The sequence below is a fragment of the Felis catus genome, chromosome C1 (assembly GCF_018350175.1).
Source record: "Felis catus isolate Fca126 chromosome C1, F.catus_Fca126_mat1.0, whole genome shotgun sequence".
Taxonomy (NCBI): domain Eukaryota; kingdom Metazoa; phylum Chordata; class Mammalia; order Carnivora; family Felidae; genus Felis; species Felis catus.
In genome coordinates this window covers 182,840,653-182,859,833 of record NC_058375.1, presented here as the reverse complement: position 1 = coordinate 182,859,833, position 19,181 = coordinate 182,840,653, and the positions used below count along the sequence as shown (strand labels likewise).

General features: G+C 36.1%; 1 protein-coding gene and 1 pseudogene across 10 annotated transcripts in view; one reads left to right on the top strand and one right to left on the bottom strand.

Moving 5' to 3' along the window:
• Window positions 1-19,181, bottom strand: part of CCDC150 (coiled-coil domain containing 150) — a 97,494-nt gene that overhangs the window by 54,137 nt on the left and 24,176 nt on the right. For 9 of the 10 annotated variants that reach the window (XM_019838401.2, XM_019838402.2, XM_019838403.2 and 6 more), the window contains 6 exons: window positions 18,540-18,583; window positions 16,643-16,735; window positions 12,982-13,089; window positions 7,754-7,878; window positions 7,334-7,511; window positions 6,713-6,781 (listed from right to left, as the gene is read on the bottom strand). In XM_019838401.2, the coding sequence (XP_019693960.2) occupies window positions 6,713-6,781; window positions 7,334-7,511; window positions 7,754-7,878; window positions 12,982-13,089; window positions 16,643-16,735; window positions 18,540-18,583 (617 nt within the window). The remainder of the gene's footprint in view (window positions 1-6,712; window positions 6,782-7,333; window positions 7,512-7,753; window positions 7,879-12,981; window positions 13,090-16,642; window positions 16,736-18,539; window positions 18,584-19,181) is intronic. The other variant, XM_045034185.1, reaches the window with a different exon arrangement.
• On the top strand, window positions 9,214-9,815 carry LOC102902355 (annotated as a pseudogene).

Below are 19,181 nucleotides of genomic sequence, written 5' to 3'. Positions count from 1 at the left end.
AGAATACTCAATTTTTGAGTATTTTTCTCAATTGCATATGCAACATTCTCCACAATGTACCATGTTAGGCCACAGGACAACTCTCAATAAATCTGAAAGGACTAGAATTATATAAAGTGTGTTCTCCAACCATAATGAAATAAAATTAGAGATTAATAAAAGAAGGAAATTTGGGAAAGTCACATATATGGGAAAATTAAACAAAAAACTTGTAAATAACCAATTAGCCAAAAATAAAATCACAAAAGTAGTTAATACTTTGGGATGAATGAAAATGAAAACACGACAAAATGTACGGTATGCAGCTAAAGCAGTGCTTAAAGGGAAATTTATAGCTGTAGAAAACTATGTTAAAAAAGAAAAAAAAAAACCAACAACCTAAGCTGCTATCTTTTTTTTTTTTTAATTTTTTTTTTTAACGTTTATTTATTTTTGAGACAGAGAGAGACAGAGCATGAACGGGGGAGGGTCAGAGAGAGAGGGAGACACAGAATCTGAAACAGGCTCCAGGCTCTGAGTGGTCAGCACAGAGCCCGACGCAGGGCTCAAACTCACGGACTGCGAGATCATGACCTGAGCCGAAGTCGGACGCTTAACCGACTGAGCCACCCAGGCGCCCCCTAAGCTGCTATCTTAAAAAAACTAGAAAGAGCAAATTAAACCCAAGCAAGCAGAAGGAAGAAAATAATGAGGATTAAAGCAGAAACAAGAGAATAGAAAAATAAGAGACAGTCAGTAAAACCAAAGTTGGTTCTTTGAAAAGATGAACAAAATTGACAAACCTTAAACTGTATTAACAAAAAAAAAAAAAAAAAAGAAAGAAAGCAAAAAGGAGAGAGAAAGAAAGACCCAAATTACTAAAGTTAGGAATGAAAGAAGGAACATTATACTGAACTTAAAGAAATGAAGAAAAGGAGCTACTATGAACAATTGTATGCCAATATATTAGACAGCCTAGATGAAATGGTAAAATTCTTAGAAAAACCAAAACTATTGAAATTAACTAAAAAAATAAGTGGGAATTGTGAATAGATCTCTAACAAGACATTGAGTCAATAATAATAATAATTAAAAACAAATAAAACAAAAAATTCCCCACAAAGAAAAACCTAGAACCAGATGGCTTCTGGTGAATTCTATAAAACATTTAAAGATGAATTAGCACCAATGCCTCAAAAACTCTTCCCAAAAATAGAAGGGGTGGGAACACTTAACAAATCATTTTAAGAGACCAGTATTGCCTTGATACTAAACCCAAAGTCATCACAAGAAAACTAGAGAACAATATCCCTTATTTATAACATTTCAAAAATCCTCAACAAGCAAGCCATATGAAACAACATAAAAGGATTATACATCATGAGCAAGTAAAATTCATCCCCCAAATGAAAACTTGGTTCAACATTTGAAATCATCCAATGTAATATACCATAGTAATAAAGGACAAAATCTACAAGATTATCTTGGTAGACATAGAATATGCAATTGACAAAATTCAACATACTTTCATGATAAAAACTCTCCAAACCAGGAATAGAAGGAAATTTCCTCGTCCTGATAAAGGGTGTTTAGAAAAAGCCCACAGCTAACATCATACTTCATGGTGACAGACTGAAAGCTTTCCCAAGATGAGGAACAAGACAAGGATGTCTGTCTGCTCTCACCATTTCTATTCAGTGTTGTATTGGAGATTCTATCCAAGGCAATTACACAAGGGGGAAAAAAAAAGAAGAAAGAAAAGACAGGAAAATGTGAAAGGGAGAAATAAAACTATCTCTATTTGCAGATGACACATTCTTATATAGAAAAAATATATTGATTGCAATACTCCCTTAATTGAGATACAGATTCAATACAAACTCTATCAAAATTTCAGCTGCCCTTTTTTTGCAGAAAATTAAAAGCTGATCCTAAAACTCATATAGAAATATAAGTATCCAGAATTGTCACAATAATCTTAACAACAACAACAAAAAAAGGCTCTTGCATCTTGATTTCAAAACTTACTACAGGGGTGCCTGGGTGGCGCAGTCGGTTAAGCGTCCGACTTCAGCCAGGTCACGATCTCACGGTCCAGGAGTTCAAGCCCCGCGTCAGGCTCTGGGCTGATGGCTCAGAGCCTGGAGCCTGTTTCCGATTCTGTGTCTCCCTCTCTTTCTGCCCCTCCCCCGTTCATGCGCTGTGTCTCTCTGTCCCAAAAATAAATAAACGTTGAAAAAAAAATTAAAAAAAAAAAATTACTACAAAACTACAGTAATCAACACTGTGTGGTATGGGCATAAGGAAAGACATAGAAATCAGTGGAACAGAATTGAAAGTCCAGAAATAAATTCATACATCTATGGTAAATTGGGTTTTGACTAAGGAGCCAACACTATTCAAGAGAAAGAACAGCTCTGCAACAAATAGTGCTGGGACAATTGGATATCTACAGATAAAATAATGAAGTTGAACTTCTACCTCAACCAATATATAAAATTAACTCAAAATGGATCAAAGACCTAAATGTAATATGAAAAACTGTAAAATTCTTAGAATAAAAAAATGTTAATCTTTGTGATCTTGGATTAGGCAACAGTTTCCCAGTTTCTTTGATTTTGTAACATCAAAGCACAGACAACCAAAAAAATAAATAAACTGAATGTCAAAAAATCTAAAAATTTAAAAACAGAACCCATAGTGGGTGCCTGAGTGGCTCAGTCAGTTGAACATCCAACTCTTGATTCTGGCTCAGGTTATGATCCCAGGGTCATGGGATTGGGCCCTGCATCAGGCTCTGGGCTGAGCATGGAGCCTGCTTAAGATTCTCTTTCTTTCCCTCCTTCCCTCCCTCTCTCTCTTTCTCTCTCTCTCTGTCCCTCTGCCCTTCTCCCCTGCTTGCGCTCTTTCTTAAAAAAATAAAAAATAAAAAATAAAAAACAGAACTCATAGAATGGGAGAAAAATATCTGCAAATCACAAATCTGATAAGGAGCTATCATCCAGAATGTATAAAGAACTCCTACAACTGAACAATTAAAAAACAACCCAGTTTACAATGGGCAACTGATCTAAATAGACATTTCTCCAAAGAAGATATACAAATGGCCAATAAGCACATAAAAAGAGGCTCAACATCTTTAGTTGTTAGTCATTAGGGAAATGCAAATCAAAACCACAACAAGGTACCACTTTCACAACTACTAGGATGGCTATTATTAAAAAACAAAAAAATAAAAAAGTTGGTAAGGATGTGGAGAAATTGGAATCTTTGTACATTGCTGGTGGGAATGTAAAATAGTTTGGCACTGTGGACAACAGTCTGGTGGTTCCTCAGAAACTTAAAACAAAATTACCATACGGCCCAGCAATTCCATTCCTTGGTATGTATCTCAAACAAATACATGCACAACACATATGTACATTTATAGCAGCACTAATCACAACAGCTCAAAGGTGCAAACAATGCAAATGTCTATCAACAGATGAGCAGATGAACAAATTGTGGTATGTGTATATATACATCATACACACACACTGTGAATATTACTCAACTGTAAAAGGGAGTAAAAGGGTATGGATTACTGAAATGTACAAAAACATGAATTAACCTCAAAAATATTATGCTAAGAAGCCAGACACAAAAGATCACCTATCGTATGATTACATTTATATGAAATATCCAGATAGGCAGATCCATACAGACAGAATGCAGATTGGTCGCTGTCAGGGGTGAGAAGAAAGAGGGAATTGGAAATGATTACTTACTGGGTATGGGGTTTCCTTCTGGGTGATAAAAATGTTTTGGAACTAGACAGAGGTGGTGGTTACATAACACTGCAAATATATATAAAGCTACTGAATTGTTCCCTTTAAAGTGTTTGATTTTTTATTATGTGAATTTCAGCTCAATTAAAAAAAACACCGTGAGATACTTCATACCCACTTGGATGGGTATATTAATTTTTTAAAAAGCAGAAAATAACAAACGTAGGTGAAAATGTGAAGATACATGAATCTTCATACACTGCTGGTGAGATTGCAAAATGGTGCAGTCACTTTGTAAAACACTTTGGTAGTTTCTCAAAATGATAGCTATCATATGACCCAGTTTTATTCCTAAAGATATGCTTACACACATAAAAATTGTATGCAAATGTTCACTGCATTATTCTTCACAGCCAGAAATTGGGAACAACCAAATCTCTATCAGCTGATGAATGGCTGAGTCAAGTTTGGTGCAGTCACACAATATAATATTATTCCGTCATTAAAAGGAATGAAATATTGACATTTACTACTATTTCAAGGACATACCTTGAAAACATCATACCTAGTAAAGAGGCAAGACCCAAAAGGCCACATACTATTTTATGTTATTTATATGAAATGGGAGAATAAACACATTCATAGAGACAGAAAGTACCATAGTTGCCAGGGGTTGGGGGCAGGGCAGAATGGAGAGTGAATGCTAATGGGTACCAGGTTTTGTTTTGGTGATAAAAAGGTTCTAGAATTAGATAGTGATGATGTTTGCACAGACTTGTGAATATACTAAGAAATCGCTCAATTGTATATTTTAAGAAGGTGAATCTATCATATACTAATTATCTCAATAATACAAAGGACTAGAACAATCAATCCATCTGAAAATAAAATGAACCTTAAACTATACCTTGTATGATATCCAAAAATTAACTAGAAATGGGTCATAGCCCTGATCTAAAACCCAAAACTATAAACGTCTAGAGAGCAAATCTTTGTGATCTTAGGTTAGGCAAAAACTTTTTAGATATGATCCAAAATTAAAAGTATGACACAAAAAATATCCAAAAATTTAAAAATTCTTAAGTTGGATTTCATCAAAATGTAAAACTTCTGTTCTTTGAAAGAGCACGAAAAAATAAGGCATAAAGTGGAAGAAAAATATGTAAAGCACATATAAGATTTGTACATATACAAAGAATAAGAATTTTTTTTTTAACGTTTATTTATTTTTGAGACAGAGAGAGACAGAGCATGAATGGGGAAGGGTCAGAGAGAGGGAGACACAGAATCTGAAACAGGCTCCAGGCTCTGAGTGGTCAGCACAGAGCCCGACGCGGGGCTTGAACTCACGGACTGCGAGATCATGACCTGAGCCAAAGTCGGCCGCTTAACCGACTGCGCCACCCAGGCGCCCCAAGAATAAGAATTTTTTACATAAGAATCATACAAGACTGTTTTACAATCTCTAGAAAAAAACAACAGTAAGAAAATAATAAGAAAAACTGAATTAAAAGTGGTTAAAAGATTTGAAGAGACACTTCAAGTTGTGGATGACAAGCAGAGGAAAAGATGCTCAATATTCTTAATCACTAGAGAAATGCAAATTACAGCCACAATAATACACCCCCCTATGCCAGTCAGAATGGCTAAAACTAAAAGGACAAACAATACCAAGAGCTGGTGAGAATGCAGAGAAAACGATGGGAAGGCAAGATAGTACAGATTCTTTGGAAAACAGTCAAATGGTTTATTATTATGTCAAACATATATTTACCATAGGATCTAGAATTCCAAATTCTGTTAAGTAGCCAAGAGAAATAAAAATACATGTTCATATTTGAATATTTATACAGGCTTTATTCATAACTGCCAAAATTTACCATCTCAAATGTCCTTCAAATGGGTAAAGAAATTGTGGTATATCCATATAATGGAACACAAACAACTGATACATATGACAGCATGGATGAACTTCAGATACCTTATGCTAAATAAAAGAAGCCAGACTTAAAATGCTGCATGTTGTATGATTCCATTTATGATATTCTGGGAAAGGCATAACCACAGGAACAGAAAAGCAGATCCATGGTTGTCAAGGGATGGAAGTGGAAGAAGAGGTTGATTACAAAGAGGCACGAGGGGCCTCCCTGAGGTGATAGAAGTGTTCTGTATTTTCATTGTGATGATAGTCATATAATTGTATGTGTTTGTCAAAACTCACAGAACTGTACACTAAAAAAAAAGTGAATTTCACTATGCATATTATAACTTAATAGGTCTGACTTTAGAAAAACATAGCTTTACAATGAATACATATTTGAAAAATATCAAATTAGGCAAAAAAAAAAAAAAAAAAAGAAAAGGACCCTGTATAAGCATGATCACTTGGCCTAATATAATTTCTCTAATGAACAAATATCTTTTAGCCCCATGAACTTACATTTAGGTTATGCTCAGACAAATGAAATCAGACAAGCAAAATGATGCTATGTTTTTGTTTTATTTTAATAAGAATTATAGTGTGTCTCTGGCCATTCTATCTTTTTAGAACCCAAAAAAGAGTATCTCACAGATGAAGTGACAGGTGCTAATAGGTACTTAGGAAGCCCAATTGGCTTTAGGAAACAAAAAACCCAGCCCTGTCAGCAATTATCTCTTTGCCTCCCACAGGACCATTAGCTCACTCTCAAGGGACTTCCTGGCTAAAATACCCAGTAACACTAGGGCCAGAGGTGGTCATGACTCACTGGCAAACGCCAGATCTCAACAAGTGCTCCCTGGAAGCAGCCTTGTGCCACAGTGCCTGGAGTGCTGAGTCGCATCCAGCCCAGGGGCTTCTTTGTCCTTCCACATCTTGGTATTCAACAAAATAACCCATCTCCTCAGTAAGATAAGCTGATACAGGAGGCAGAGGTACAGAAGGAAATAAAATACGGTGAAATGTCAACAAATAAAATGTGGAGTACCTTGTTTCTGGCTAATTCCTTTTCCAAACTGCATTTTTCTTGAGCTATTTCTTTCTCTGTTTTATTAACCTGCCCAAGGAGGGGAAAAAAAGAAATGGGTCAATTTTAAAGCAGGTGACAGTCTCTACTATAGCAGACACACCCTGAATGTTAATTAATACCTACACTGCAGAGATAGAACATCCTCTCAGAAAAGGGGCCACTCAGGGAGTCTCTGAGGCAGAGCAGACTTCACAAATAGCCCTGAAATTAGAAAGACACGTCTGCATGTCAGACTCTGATGGTACCTTCCTAAATAGGAAGACAGGGCTGTTCCCCCTTAACCTCCATTGTCCACTCCTTCAGGGGAAATCAATTTTTTAAATCTGACCCCTTCACTAACATGAGGATGTGTGAACTATGAGTTGACATTCACTAACACTGTATAAGGGCATGCTGTTTGGCACAGACTACTCCACATGCTAAAAAACATAGATCAGCTACCTAAAGATTTCTTTAATGGGCAACTCAGACAAACTGCATCTGAGTGGGCTGTATTTCTTTTCTTATCTTGCACTGAAAATAGTTTTAGAACAAGATCACCACCCCAACCAGGAGGTAATATAAATCTGCTTCTTCTACCTCTTCCTGAAGTCTTTCTTTCTCCTCTAGAAGGGACTTCTTCTCTTGCATCGATGCTTCCAATTCACCTCGCAATCTTGCAATAGTTGATTCCAGCAGCTCTTTCTGCAAGGCTGCCCTCTTCTCAGCATCCTGTGCTTTCTGGATACACTGGTTATGCTCAAGGATTAAATGGTCCCTGTAGGAAGAGAACAAGGAGACATGAGCACTCAATGAGAGTTCTTTAATAGAGTCATTTCTTGGAGAGCATACTGCCTGACAGCAGTTACCAAAATGTTCTAACAGAACTAGTTCCTTGAGGGCAAAGTCTTTATCTTTGTGTCTGGCCCAAGAAATGCAGAATTAAATGTTCTCATTAAAGATAAGAAATACAAAGGCAAGAATAAAAGATACAGAAGAAGTTGTCTATAATTTACTTACAGATGTGCCTGGAGCTGGGTCTTCTGATTCTGAACACTCTGTAGCTCAGTAGTGATACTGGCATGGGCTGCATCCAGCAAGAAGTTTTGTTCTTGAAATGTCTGTGTCATCATTTTCTGCTCTATCTGAATTTTAAAAGTAATATTAAAAGCTGAGATGCCAGAAAGTCATTTGATGGGGTATCATTCAATCATACTGAATTAACTTACAAAAGACAAATTTTTATATAAATAAAACCTTTTTAAAAAAGAACTTAATGCTCAGCTCTGTCGCCACTCTGACCTGACCACAGTTTTATCATTTTATGGCTCTACCAGCCAAGAGTGAAGATGCATTGTCTACCCAGCCTGCTGCAAAATCTGTTAAACTCAACATGAACATATTTTTAGATAAAAAATTCTATTAATATTTTGGTACTTTAAAATTTCAATATGAAAAATTTCAATTATTTTGAAAAGTAAAATATCAATGCAGATAAAGTGAAAAGATCTCTTCACCTATATCTCCTGCCACCCCAATGAAATAATCCCACTTTCCAGGGACAATCATGTTAATAATATGGTATGAATTCTTTGGAAAATATTTAAAATTGCACCCAGATACCGTGATAGCAAAAGTACTATATAGGAATACCTAGGAGATATTATGGGCTCAGTTCCAGACCACGACAACAAAGCAAATATTACAATAAAGCTAGTCAAATGATTTTGTTTCCCAATGCATACACAAGTTATGTTTATACCATACTGTAGTCTATTAAGTGTGCAGTAGCATTATGTCTTAAAAAACAATGTACATAATTTAAAAACACTTTATTGCTAAAAAAAAATGTTAACCATCAACTGAGCTCTGTGTGAGGCTGAAATCCATTTTTCCAAATTCCTGTGAATGTTGATGCTTTGGCCTCTTTTCCACAAATCACAAATGTTTTTAAAGGAATCTAGAATGGTGAATCCTTTCCAAAGGTTTTCAATTTCCTTTGCCCAGATCCATCAGAGTAATCACTATCTATGGCAGCTATAGCCTTATGAAATAGATTTCTTAAATAATAAGACTTGAAAATTAAAATTATTGCTTGGTTCATGAATTGCAGAATAGATGTTGTGTAAGCAGGCATGAAAACATTGATCTCGTCCAACTCCATTGGAGTTCTTGGGTGACCAAGTGCATTGTCAGTGAGCAGTAATATTTTGAAAGGAATTTTTTTTTTCTGAGCCACAACAATGGGCTTAAAATATTCAGCAAATTGGAGTACCTGGGTGACTCAATTAGTTAAGTGTCTGACTCTTAATTTTGGCTCAATTTTGGCTCACAGATGTGAAATTAAGCCCCATGCCCTTGGGCTCTGTGCTGGGCATTGGAGCCTGCTTAAGATTCTCTTTCTCCCTCTTTTCCTGTCCTGCTCACACACATGCACACTCTAAAACATAAATAAATAAAATAAATAAAAATAAAAATATTCAGTAATCATGTTGTAATCAGATGTCATCCAGGCTTTCTTGTTCCATCTGTAGAACGCAGGCAGAGTCGATTTAGCAAAATTCTTAACGGTCCTGGGATTTTTCGGAATGGTCAACAAACACTGGCTTCAACTTAGAGTCACTTGTTGCATTAGCCCCAAACAAGAGTCAGCTTGGCTCTTTCTCTTCAACAAGGTGGCTGAGCAACAAATGCAAAGATGCAGATTTTTGTGAAGACCCTGACTCTCACTCTGACCCTTTAGAATGGGTCCAGAGACATCATTTGGAATGTCAATGTCAAAATCCAAGACAAGGAGAGCATCCCCTGTAACCAGCAGTGTCTGATTTTTGCAGACCAACAGCTAGAGGATGGCTGCACTCTCTGACACTATAATATTCAGAAAGAGTTCACCCTGCACTTGGTGCTTTGTCTGTAGGCTACAGCATTGAGCCTTCTTTCCCTCTTCTAGCTCGTTCAGAAATACAACTGTGACAAAGTTATCTGCTTTAAGGGTTATGCTCACCTGCACCCCCGAGCAGTCAACTGCTGCAAGAAATGTGGCCACACCAACAACCTGTGACCCAAGGGGAAGGTCAAATAAGGCCCCTCCCTTAGCTCTTCCTTTGCCTGCAGGGCAGACTCCTGCCTGAGTCCTATGGTCCTGGAGCTTCCATAAAGTTTCCTTTACACTGAGTGGGGGAAAAAAGGGGAGTCAGGCTGTGTTTTGAAGCCAGGCATTGACTTCTCCTTTCTAGCTATGGAAGTCCTAAATGGCATCTTCCAATGGCATGTTTTGTCTACATTGAAAATCTGTCATTTAGTGTGGCCACATTCATTAATCATCTTCTAGATCTCATAGAGAACTTGCTGCAGCTTCTATGTTAGCACTTGCTTCCACTTTCACGTTTTGGAGATGGCTTCTTGCCTTAAATCTCATGAACCAACTTCTCTTAGCTTCCAACTTTTCTTCTGCAGCCTCCCCACCTCTCTCAGCCTTCATAGAATTGAAGAGAGTTACTAGTGCCTTGCTCTGGATTAGGCTTTGGTTTAAGGAAGTGTTGTAAATGGTTTGATCTTCTATCCAGACCACTAAAACTTTGTCCATACCAGCAATAACTGTTTCACTTTCTTTTTTAATTTTTATTTTTTTTAATTTTATTTAAATCTAAGTCAGTTAACATATAGTGTAAAAATGGTTTCAGGAATAGAATTTAGTAATTCACCATTTACATATAATACCCAGTGCTCAACCCAACAAGCGCCCTCCTTTTTTTTTTTTTTTTTTTAAATTTTTTTTTTCAACGTTTTTTATTTATTTTTGGGACAGAGAGAGACATATCATGAACAGGGTAGGGGCAGAGAGAGAGGGAGACACAGAATCGGAAACAGGCTCCAGGCTCTGAGCCATCAGCCCAGAGCCTGATGCGGGGCTCGAACTCACGGACCGTGAGATCGTGACCTGGCTGAAGTCGGACGCTTAACCGACTGCGCCACCCAGGCGCCCCAACAAGTGCCCTCCTTAATGTCCACTACCCATTTAGCCCATACGCCCACTCACAACAGCCCTCCAGCGACCCTCAGTTTGTTCTCTGTATTTAAGAGTCTCTTACGGTTTGCCTTCTTCTCTGTTTTTACCACTTTCTATCATTCATGTGTTCACTGTAGTACTTTTAATTTCCTTCAAGAACTTTTCCTTTGCATTCACAAGTTGGCTAAATGTTTGGTACCCAGAGGCCTACCTTTTGGCCTTTCTTGGCTTCTGACATGGCTTTCTCACTAAGCTTAATCATTTCTAGCTTTTGAATTATAGTGAGAGATGTACAACTCTTCCTTTCACATGAACACTTAAGAGACCATTGTAGGATTATTAACTGGCCTAATTTCAATATTGTTGGATCTCAGGAAATAGGAGGTCTGAGAAGAGGGAGAGATATGGGGGAATAGCTGATCAAAGAAGCCAGAACACACACAACATTTATAAAGTTTCCCATTTTATAGCGGCATGGTTTGTGCTGTCCCAAAAGAATTACAATACATCAAAGATCAAATTATCACAGATCACCAGAACAAAAATAATGAAAAAGTCTGAAATGCTGTGAGATATTCCAAAATATGACACAGAGCACAAAATACGGCACAATATGAGAAAATTGCTACTGAAAAATGGCACTGACAGGCTTGCTAGATGCAGGATTACCACAAACCTTCAATTTGTAAAAAATGTGATTACTTGAGAAGCACAATGAATATATATCTGTAACTGTTTTGCAGAATTTATTTTCTCTGGCTCATCATGTTGGACTTATCAAAACATAACATTTTTACACATATCCCCTCTACCTACAATATACAAAACTTTTGCTAGTACATATTAATAATTACTTTTGTAAACATACTTTAAAACACTTTTATCTTAACAATATTTGACTGCAAAGCAAACCTTCACACTTTGGAAAATAAAATGTGTAACATTCCAAAGTTTAAAAATGCTTATGACAGTGTTACTTGCATATGTCACATTAATTATTCTACTAAATTGTTAGTCCACAAAAGTAGAGATTTTTGTCTTGTTCACCACTATAATCCCATCTAGACCTAGCATCATACCTGCACTGAATAAACACTAAGTGCTTGTTGAATTAGTGACAAATATTTATTGAGTATCTTTCTGTGCAGTGGTTAGCACTCTGGGAAATAGCAAAGATATAGAAGACAATGTCCTTGGTTCTAGGAAGCTCACAAAGTTATATAGGAAATGAGCCATACATATAAACTGCTCTAGAATGCACAGAGAGGCAACATAATGTAACAATTAAAAACACTGACTCTGGAGTGAGACCTGGGTTTCAATCCAGCTCTACCCCTTACTAGCTAGGTGACTTCTGTCAAGTTGTACATTTCTCTAAACCTCATTTTCCTTATTTATAAAATGAAGATAATATTCCTTTACATAATGGCTGCTAGAATCAAAGGACATAATATATGTAAAATCCTTAGCACAATGCTTGGTATACAGTAAGTATACTCCCAAAAGAGTGAGAGCTATTATTACAATGTTTAGTGTCCCAGGAGTAGAAGTTAACAGAAAAATTGATACCTTCTGGTTAGAATGAGCAAGCTTCCTGATAAAGGTGAATCTTAAAGAATGAACAGAATTTCAAAGAGCTGAAGAAGTAAAGACCATTCTCAGCAGATGGAATATGGCATAAGCAAAATGGGAAAGTACTGGTGTTTAAGGAAAAAGTATTTTAGGGTCAGTCATAGTGTTTTCTATGATTCTATAAACAATAGGACAGGTAATTACTTTTCCTAAAGTAATAGTATTTGAGAAGAAACCATTAAGAAAGTATTGAGGGGCGCCTGGGTGGCTCAGTCGGTTGAGCGTCCGACTTCAGCTCAGGTCACAATCTCACAGTTCGTGAGTTCGAGCCCCGCGTCAGGCTCTGGGCTGATGGCTCAGAGCCTGGAGCCTGCTTCTGATTCTGTGTCTCCCTCTCTCTCTGCCCCTCCCCCATTCATGCTCTGTCTCTCTCTGTCTCAAAAATAAATAAACATTAAAAAAAAAAATTAAAAAAAAAAAAAAGAAAGTATTGAGTATAAGGCTAAATGACCACTCTTGATTAAAACTGAAAACTGCCAATCAAAAACATTTCTTGGAATTGTTAAAATATTTTATTTATTCAGTTGGTCATGCTTATTTCCTTATCTCTTAGCCAAGGAGTTTTATTGTTGACTCTATCAGAGATGGACTAGTATTAAATGAATACCTGCAGAATGGCTTGATGGTCAGAAATAATTCTGGCATTTTCCATACTAACAGTCTCAAGCATGCTGTGCAGCTCTGAACACCTCCTAGTCAGTTGGTCATTCGAAACCTAAGGTGATATGTACAGCATGTCAGGTCTCTCCAGTAAATAATTTTTTACTTATTAACCATTATTTTTAATGATGGCATAGTATTTCACTCTGTATGTGAACCTAATTTATTTAACCTACCTCCAATTGATATTTCATTAGATAATGCTTTCAGTATTTGGAGTCAACACCCCACATAATTCTAAATCAAAAGGAGAAATTTGTTCATCTGGTGGAGCAAGTGAAGCATTCAATAGTTTCTTCAGAATTCTGGACACTGGTCAGACACAGCACGATATCTACAGAATGGACTTTACAATGTTGATGCCAAGATTATAGAAATTCATTCCCCAATTTAGATGAGCATTCTGAATTGTTTGGCTAATAACACAAAATGTTTTAAGTTATTTCGCTACCAATTACAGTATTCATAAAAGCAAAATATAGATAATTGTACCATTTCACAAGACAGATCATCCAAACTAAAACAAAATTCTTTTGTACAACAGATCTTTCATACAATTCTGTTGTCTTTTGATATGTAAAATTTGTATTCCTGTGGAAACCATTTATCCTAGTTATCAGTTATTTTTGCAAACTGTATTTGCCACGGATCTTATGTTGTTTTTTTTTTTAACATGCTGTGGTTTATCTTTATTTATTTTTTTAATTTTATTTTTTATTTTTTAAAGGATCTTATCTTTTAATGAACAAGTTTTTCAAGGATGGGGACAAATAACTCTATAGGATCAATTAAAAAAAAATTCAAAAAATGGTAACAAAAAAGAAATGAAAACTTCTCTGGAAAGCCTAAGTGGTATGTATAGTACACAAGTTAGGAACATGTTCAGGAGCACTTTAAAGTTCTAAGTTATACACCAAGAAATACGTGGGATAAGACAGAGGTGAATTCTTGAACCTTGAAAAGAACAAGCTAATTTTCTTTGGAGCCAGATTGCTTGAGCTCAAATTATAACTCTGTCACTGATTAGCTATGTTATTAAACCTCTCTGTATATCAACTTCCTTATCTTTAAAATGAGAATAATAAGTTTCTATAGTAGCATTATTGTGAGGATTACAATTTGTTAGTAACATAAGGTGCTTACAATTGTGCCTGGAATGTAGAATGGGTTTGGTAAATGTTAATTACTACTACTACAGCAAAAGTAGCAGTAATAATTTTTATTATTATTTTATAAAAGAACGCATTTATTTTGCATTTTCTTTATCATAAAGACAGCACAGCAACATTATGATCCCAACATTGAAGTAACCAAATTGTACTAGCAACAGTTATTTTAAGTGATTAATACTATTTCTTGGCTCTGTGAGAAATAACCTGTTTGCCTACACACACACACACACACACACACACACACACACACACGTAACATCCGCTAAATTTGGCAATAACCATCCCACAGAAAATAAGTACACATAACTCTACAATCCAGTAAGCATTTATGAGGTTCCTACTGTGCTACTTGTTATAAAAGATACAAGGAAAGTGTAAGACATTGGCCCTGGCATTCAAGTGCTTAGAAGTTCATAGGTCAAGATGAGAACTATATATATATTCAATGGGTAAATTATAAAGCAAACAAAGGCAAAGTGTAAATTAATGCATTATTTAGCAGTATACCTCATATACTGATGTATCATAGAACTTTGGTAATGGGAGATGTAGTTAATGTGATCATGTTTCATAGATGAAATAGATTTCATGAAAATAAAAAATCTGGATGATGGCAATGGTATGAATTTATATAATCAGGATCAATCGTGGTTCTTTGTTTTTTAATTGAACAAAATTAAATAACATGTGAAAACCAGAGAAATGCGAACATTTACCTGTGCTTTTTCTGATGGGGAAAAGACAGTTTCTTCAATAAATGGTGTTGGGAAAACTGCATAGGCACATGCAAAAGAATGGGAAACTAGACCATTATTTTGTACCACACATAAAAATTAACTCAAAATGGATCAAAGACTTGAATGTAAGACTTGAAACCAAAAAACTACTGGAAGTAAACATAGATAAGCTTCTGGATATTGGTCTTGGCAAGATTTTTTGGATCTGACATCAAAAGCAAAAGCAACCAAAGCAAAAATAAACAAGTGGGAGCATATCAAACTAAAAAGCACAACAAAGGAAACCATCAACAAAATGAAAAGACAACCTATTGAACAGGAGAAGATATTTGCAATCATATATTAATATATCTGATAAGGGGTTAATATCCAAAATATAAAGAAATTATACAACTCAATAGCACCCCCAAAAAAAATCTGATTAAAAAATGGGTCCAAGATCTGAATAGACATTTTTAAAAAATGTTTATTTTGAGAGAAAGAGAGCATGGGAGAGGCAGAGAGAGGGGCACAGAGAGAATCTCAAGCAGGCTCCATTCTGTCTGCACAGAGCCCGATGAGGGGCTTTATCTCACAAACACTGAAATCATGACCTGAGCTGAAATCAAGAGTCAGATGCTTAACCAACTAAGCCACCCAGGCACCCCTGAATAGACATTTTTCAAAGACATACAGATAGCCAACAGGTACACGAAAAGATGTTAACATCACTAATCATCAGGGAAACTCAAATCAAAGCCACAATAAGATATCACTTCACATCTGTTAGAAGGGCTATTACCAAAACGACAAGAAATAACAAGTATTGGAGAGGATGTGGAGAAAAGGAACCCTTGTGCACTGTTGGTGGCAATGTGCATTACAGTACCGAATTTTCTTAAAAAATTAAATATCAAACTACCATAGGATCCAGCAATTACTCTCTGGGTATTTATCTCAAGAAAAAAAAAACACTAACTCAAAAAGATATATGAACCCCTATGTTCACTGCAGCCTTATTTACAATAGACAAGATCGGGAAACAACCTAAATGTCCATCGACAGATAAATGGATAAAGAAAATGTGGTATACATATCGATATTTATTTAGCCACAAAAAAAAGAACTTACTCTTGCTATTTGCAAAAACATGGTGAGACCTTGAATGCATTATACTAAGTGAAATATGTCAGCCAGAGAAAGAAAATACCATATAATCTCATTTACAATATATGTGGAATCTTCAAAAAGCAAAACACCAAAAAACAATACCAAGCTCACAGATACAAAGAGGTAAGTGGCTGCCAGAGACAAGGGAGAGTAAGAGATGGGAGAGAGGTAATAGAGATCAAAAGGCATAAACTTCTAGTTATATAATAAGTGAGTCATAGGGATGTACTGTATAGCATGGTGACTATCGTTAATACTGTACTACATATTTGAAAGTTAAGAGAGTGAATCTTAAAAGTCCTCATCACAAGCAAAAAATTTTTGTGATGACACGTGGTGATGTATGTTAACTAGAATTATCGTGGTGATGATTTTTCAATGTACACAAACACTGAATCATTATGTTGTATACCAGAAATACAATGTTATATGCCAATTATACCTACGGTGTTGGTATGAATTTACATAATTAGGGTTAATCTTGGTTCTTGATTCCTTAATTGAACAAAATTAAATAACCTCTAGAAGTTAGAGATACAATAAGATCTACCTGTGCTTTTTCTGATGTTTCACGAAGGGATAGTATTTCAGTCCTCAAATATGCATTTTCTTCATGTTCCTTGTTGAAAGACATCTGCATATTCTGAGAAAAAACAGTAATCTCTCCTTTTTTACACATAAGAACTATTACATATATCTCTACCAAAATACATGTTCTGTATTTTAGTATGAGTTCAGGTTCTAGTGCTTCCTTCAGCAGCACATATACCAGTGCAAATTCTAATGATCAATATAGACAAGTGTCTTACAAAGAATTTTTAAAAATCTTGGTATCTTCAACTCCCAAACTTCTTTTTAAACAAATTATAAAAGCTGTTTACAAAATGTTCTCATACTGAGTTTCAAACTAGAAAGAATTTGCCTAAAACCGTAATGTAAATATTTACTTAGCATCCTTAAGAAAATTCTGCTAGGGGCGCCTGGGTGGTGCAGTCGGTTAGGCGTCCGACTTCAGCCAGGTCACGATCTCGCGGTCCGGGGGTTCGAGCCCCGCGTCGGGCTCTGGGCTGATGGCTCAGAGCCTGGAGCCTGTTTCCGATTCTGTGTCTCCCTCTCTCTCTGCCCCTCCCCCGTTCATGCTCTGTCTCTCTCTGTCCCAAAAATAAAGAAACGTTGAAAAAAAAAAAAAATGAAAAAAAAAAAAAAAGAAAATTCTGCTAAGGTGGATATTTTTCCCTAAGCAGTAAGATCTTGTGATTTTCTTTATTTTCCATTAAAAAAAATTTTAAATATTTTTTTGAGAGAGACAGAGTGCGAGCAGGGGAGGGGCAGAGAGAGAGGGAGACACAGAATCCGAAGCAGGCTTGACTCTGAGCTGTCAGCACAGACCCTGACATGGGTTCTCTGCCCCTCTCCTGCTCACTCGCTCTCTCTTTCAAAAATAATAAACATTAGAATTTTTTTTCCATTAAAAAAACAAATAAATAAAATAAAATAAAATAAAATAAAATAAAATAAAATAAAATAAAATAAAATAAAATAAAATAAAATAAAATAAAATATGGGAGAAAGGTGGCAGGGATGGGAGTTGTGGGTTGGGCTTTCCCTAACAGGTAGTAACTGAAATGGGGAAGGATAAGTCCTCCCCCTACAAAGACAGAATCACTCCCTTTTGAGAAGCATCTCAAGATTTAAACATCACATAATACAGGATGAGACAGAACCCAGAAAAAATTACTCCAAACAGGATAAAGATTTATTTAGAAATGAATTAAGATACAAAAGTTACAATATTTCCTGTTTTTCATTTTATATTGTGGTAAAATATAAATAACAAAATTTACCATTTTAATCATTTTTAAGTGTACAGTTCACTTAAAAATATTTAAGTGTTAAGTTCAGTGGCATTAAGTATATTCACATTGTTGTGCAGCCATCACTATCACTAGTATTTCTTACATTTTATAAAAAACTTTCCTTTTAACAATTAGTTGCCAATAAGCAGAAGATGCAGATAAGTCTCACTATTTTTGCTAATTCATCTTTTTTCAAACCATATTAACCTGCCTGAAATGATTTCTTAATACCCAGTTTGCAACAGAACTAAATATACAACTTATTTATACTGCAACTTTTTTTTAATAAAAATTTTAGGAGAATCAGAAGAACTGTAAACCAGGGGTACTTGGGTGGCTCAGCTGGTTAAGCCTCTGCCTCTTGATTTCCGCCCAGGTCATGATCTCACGGTTTGTCAGGCTCCATGCTGACAGTGCGGAGCCTGTTTGGGGTTCTCTCTCTCCCTCTCTCTCTGCAACCCCCCCCCCCCCACAATATAATAAAAAAACTTAAAATAAAAAAAAAGGAACTGTAAACCAACACGAGTAAGGAGATACTCCTTGGTGAAGAGAGGAAAGATCACCTCTGAACTCTACAACCTCAAAACTTACCTTATTTTCTTCAGCCAACTTGGAAATGAGGTCATCTCTAGAAACTAAAAACAAAGAGTCCACATAACTACGATAATAACTTACTACAACTAAACTGAGATCAACACATTACCTTTTCCCTGAGCTTTCCTTTTTTTTTAGTATGTTGTGGAAATGAGGAGAATGCAAGTATTTCTACTATATTTTAATAGAGTGGAAAATAAATAATGAAATTATCAAGAAAATAGTCCACAGTCATGTGCTATAGTAAATGAGGTCATATTTTACTCCATGATGCGTCTGAGGGATTTGAAGCTGGAGAGGCACAGGATCAAAAGCTGTGTTAGAATATTCTAACAGAGGCTCCATAAGGAAAAGAGGAGTTTAGTAGCTGTTGTAGTACTCAAAGTATAAAACAATGAAACCTGGCTCTAAGGGATTGGCAATGGAGATGCAGAGGGAAAACACACTCATGAAATAACAAGCAGGGAGAACTGTCAGGACTCAGTGGCTGCCTGGTGGGGTAAAGGCAATAGATAAGTCAAGGAGAGTATCTAGTGTCCACATGTCAGCAATGGGGTGGGAGGCAGACTCTTCAACAAAATAGGGAACACAGGGTAAGGGGCAAGTTCAGGGGACAGAATGAGTAAGAATGACTGCAAT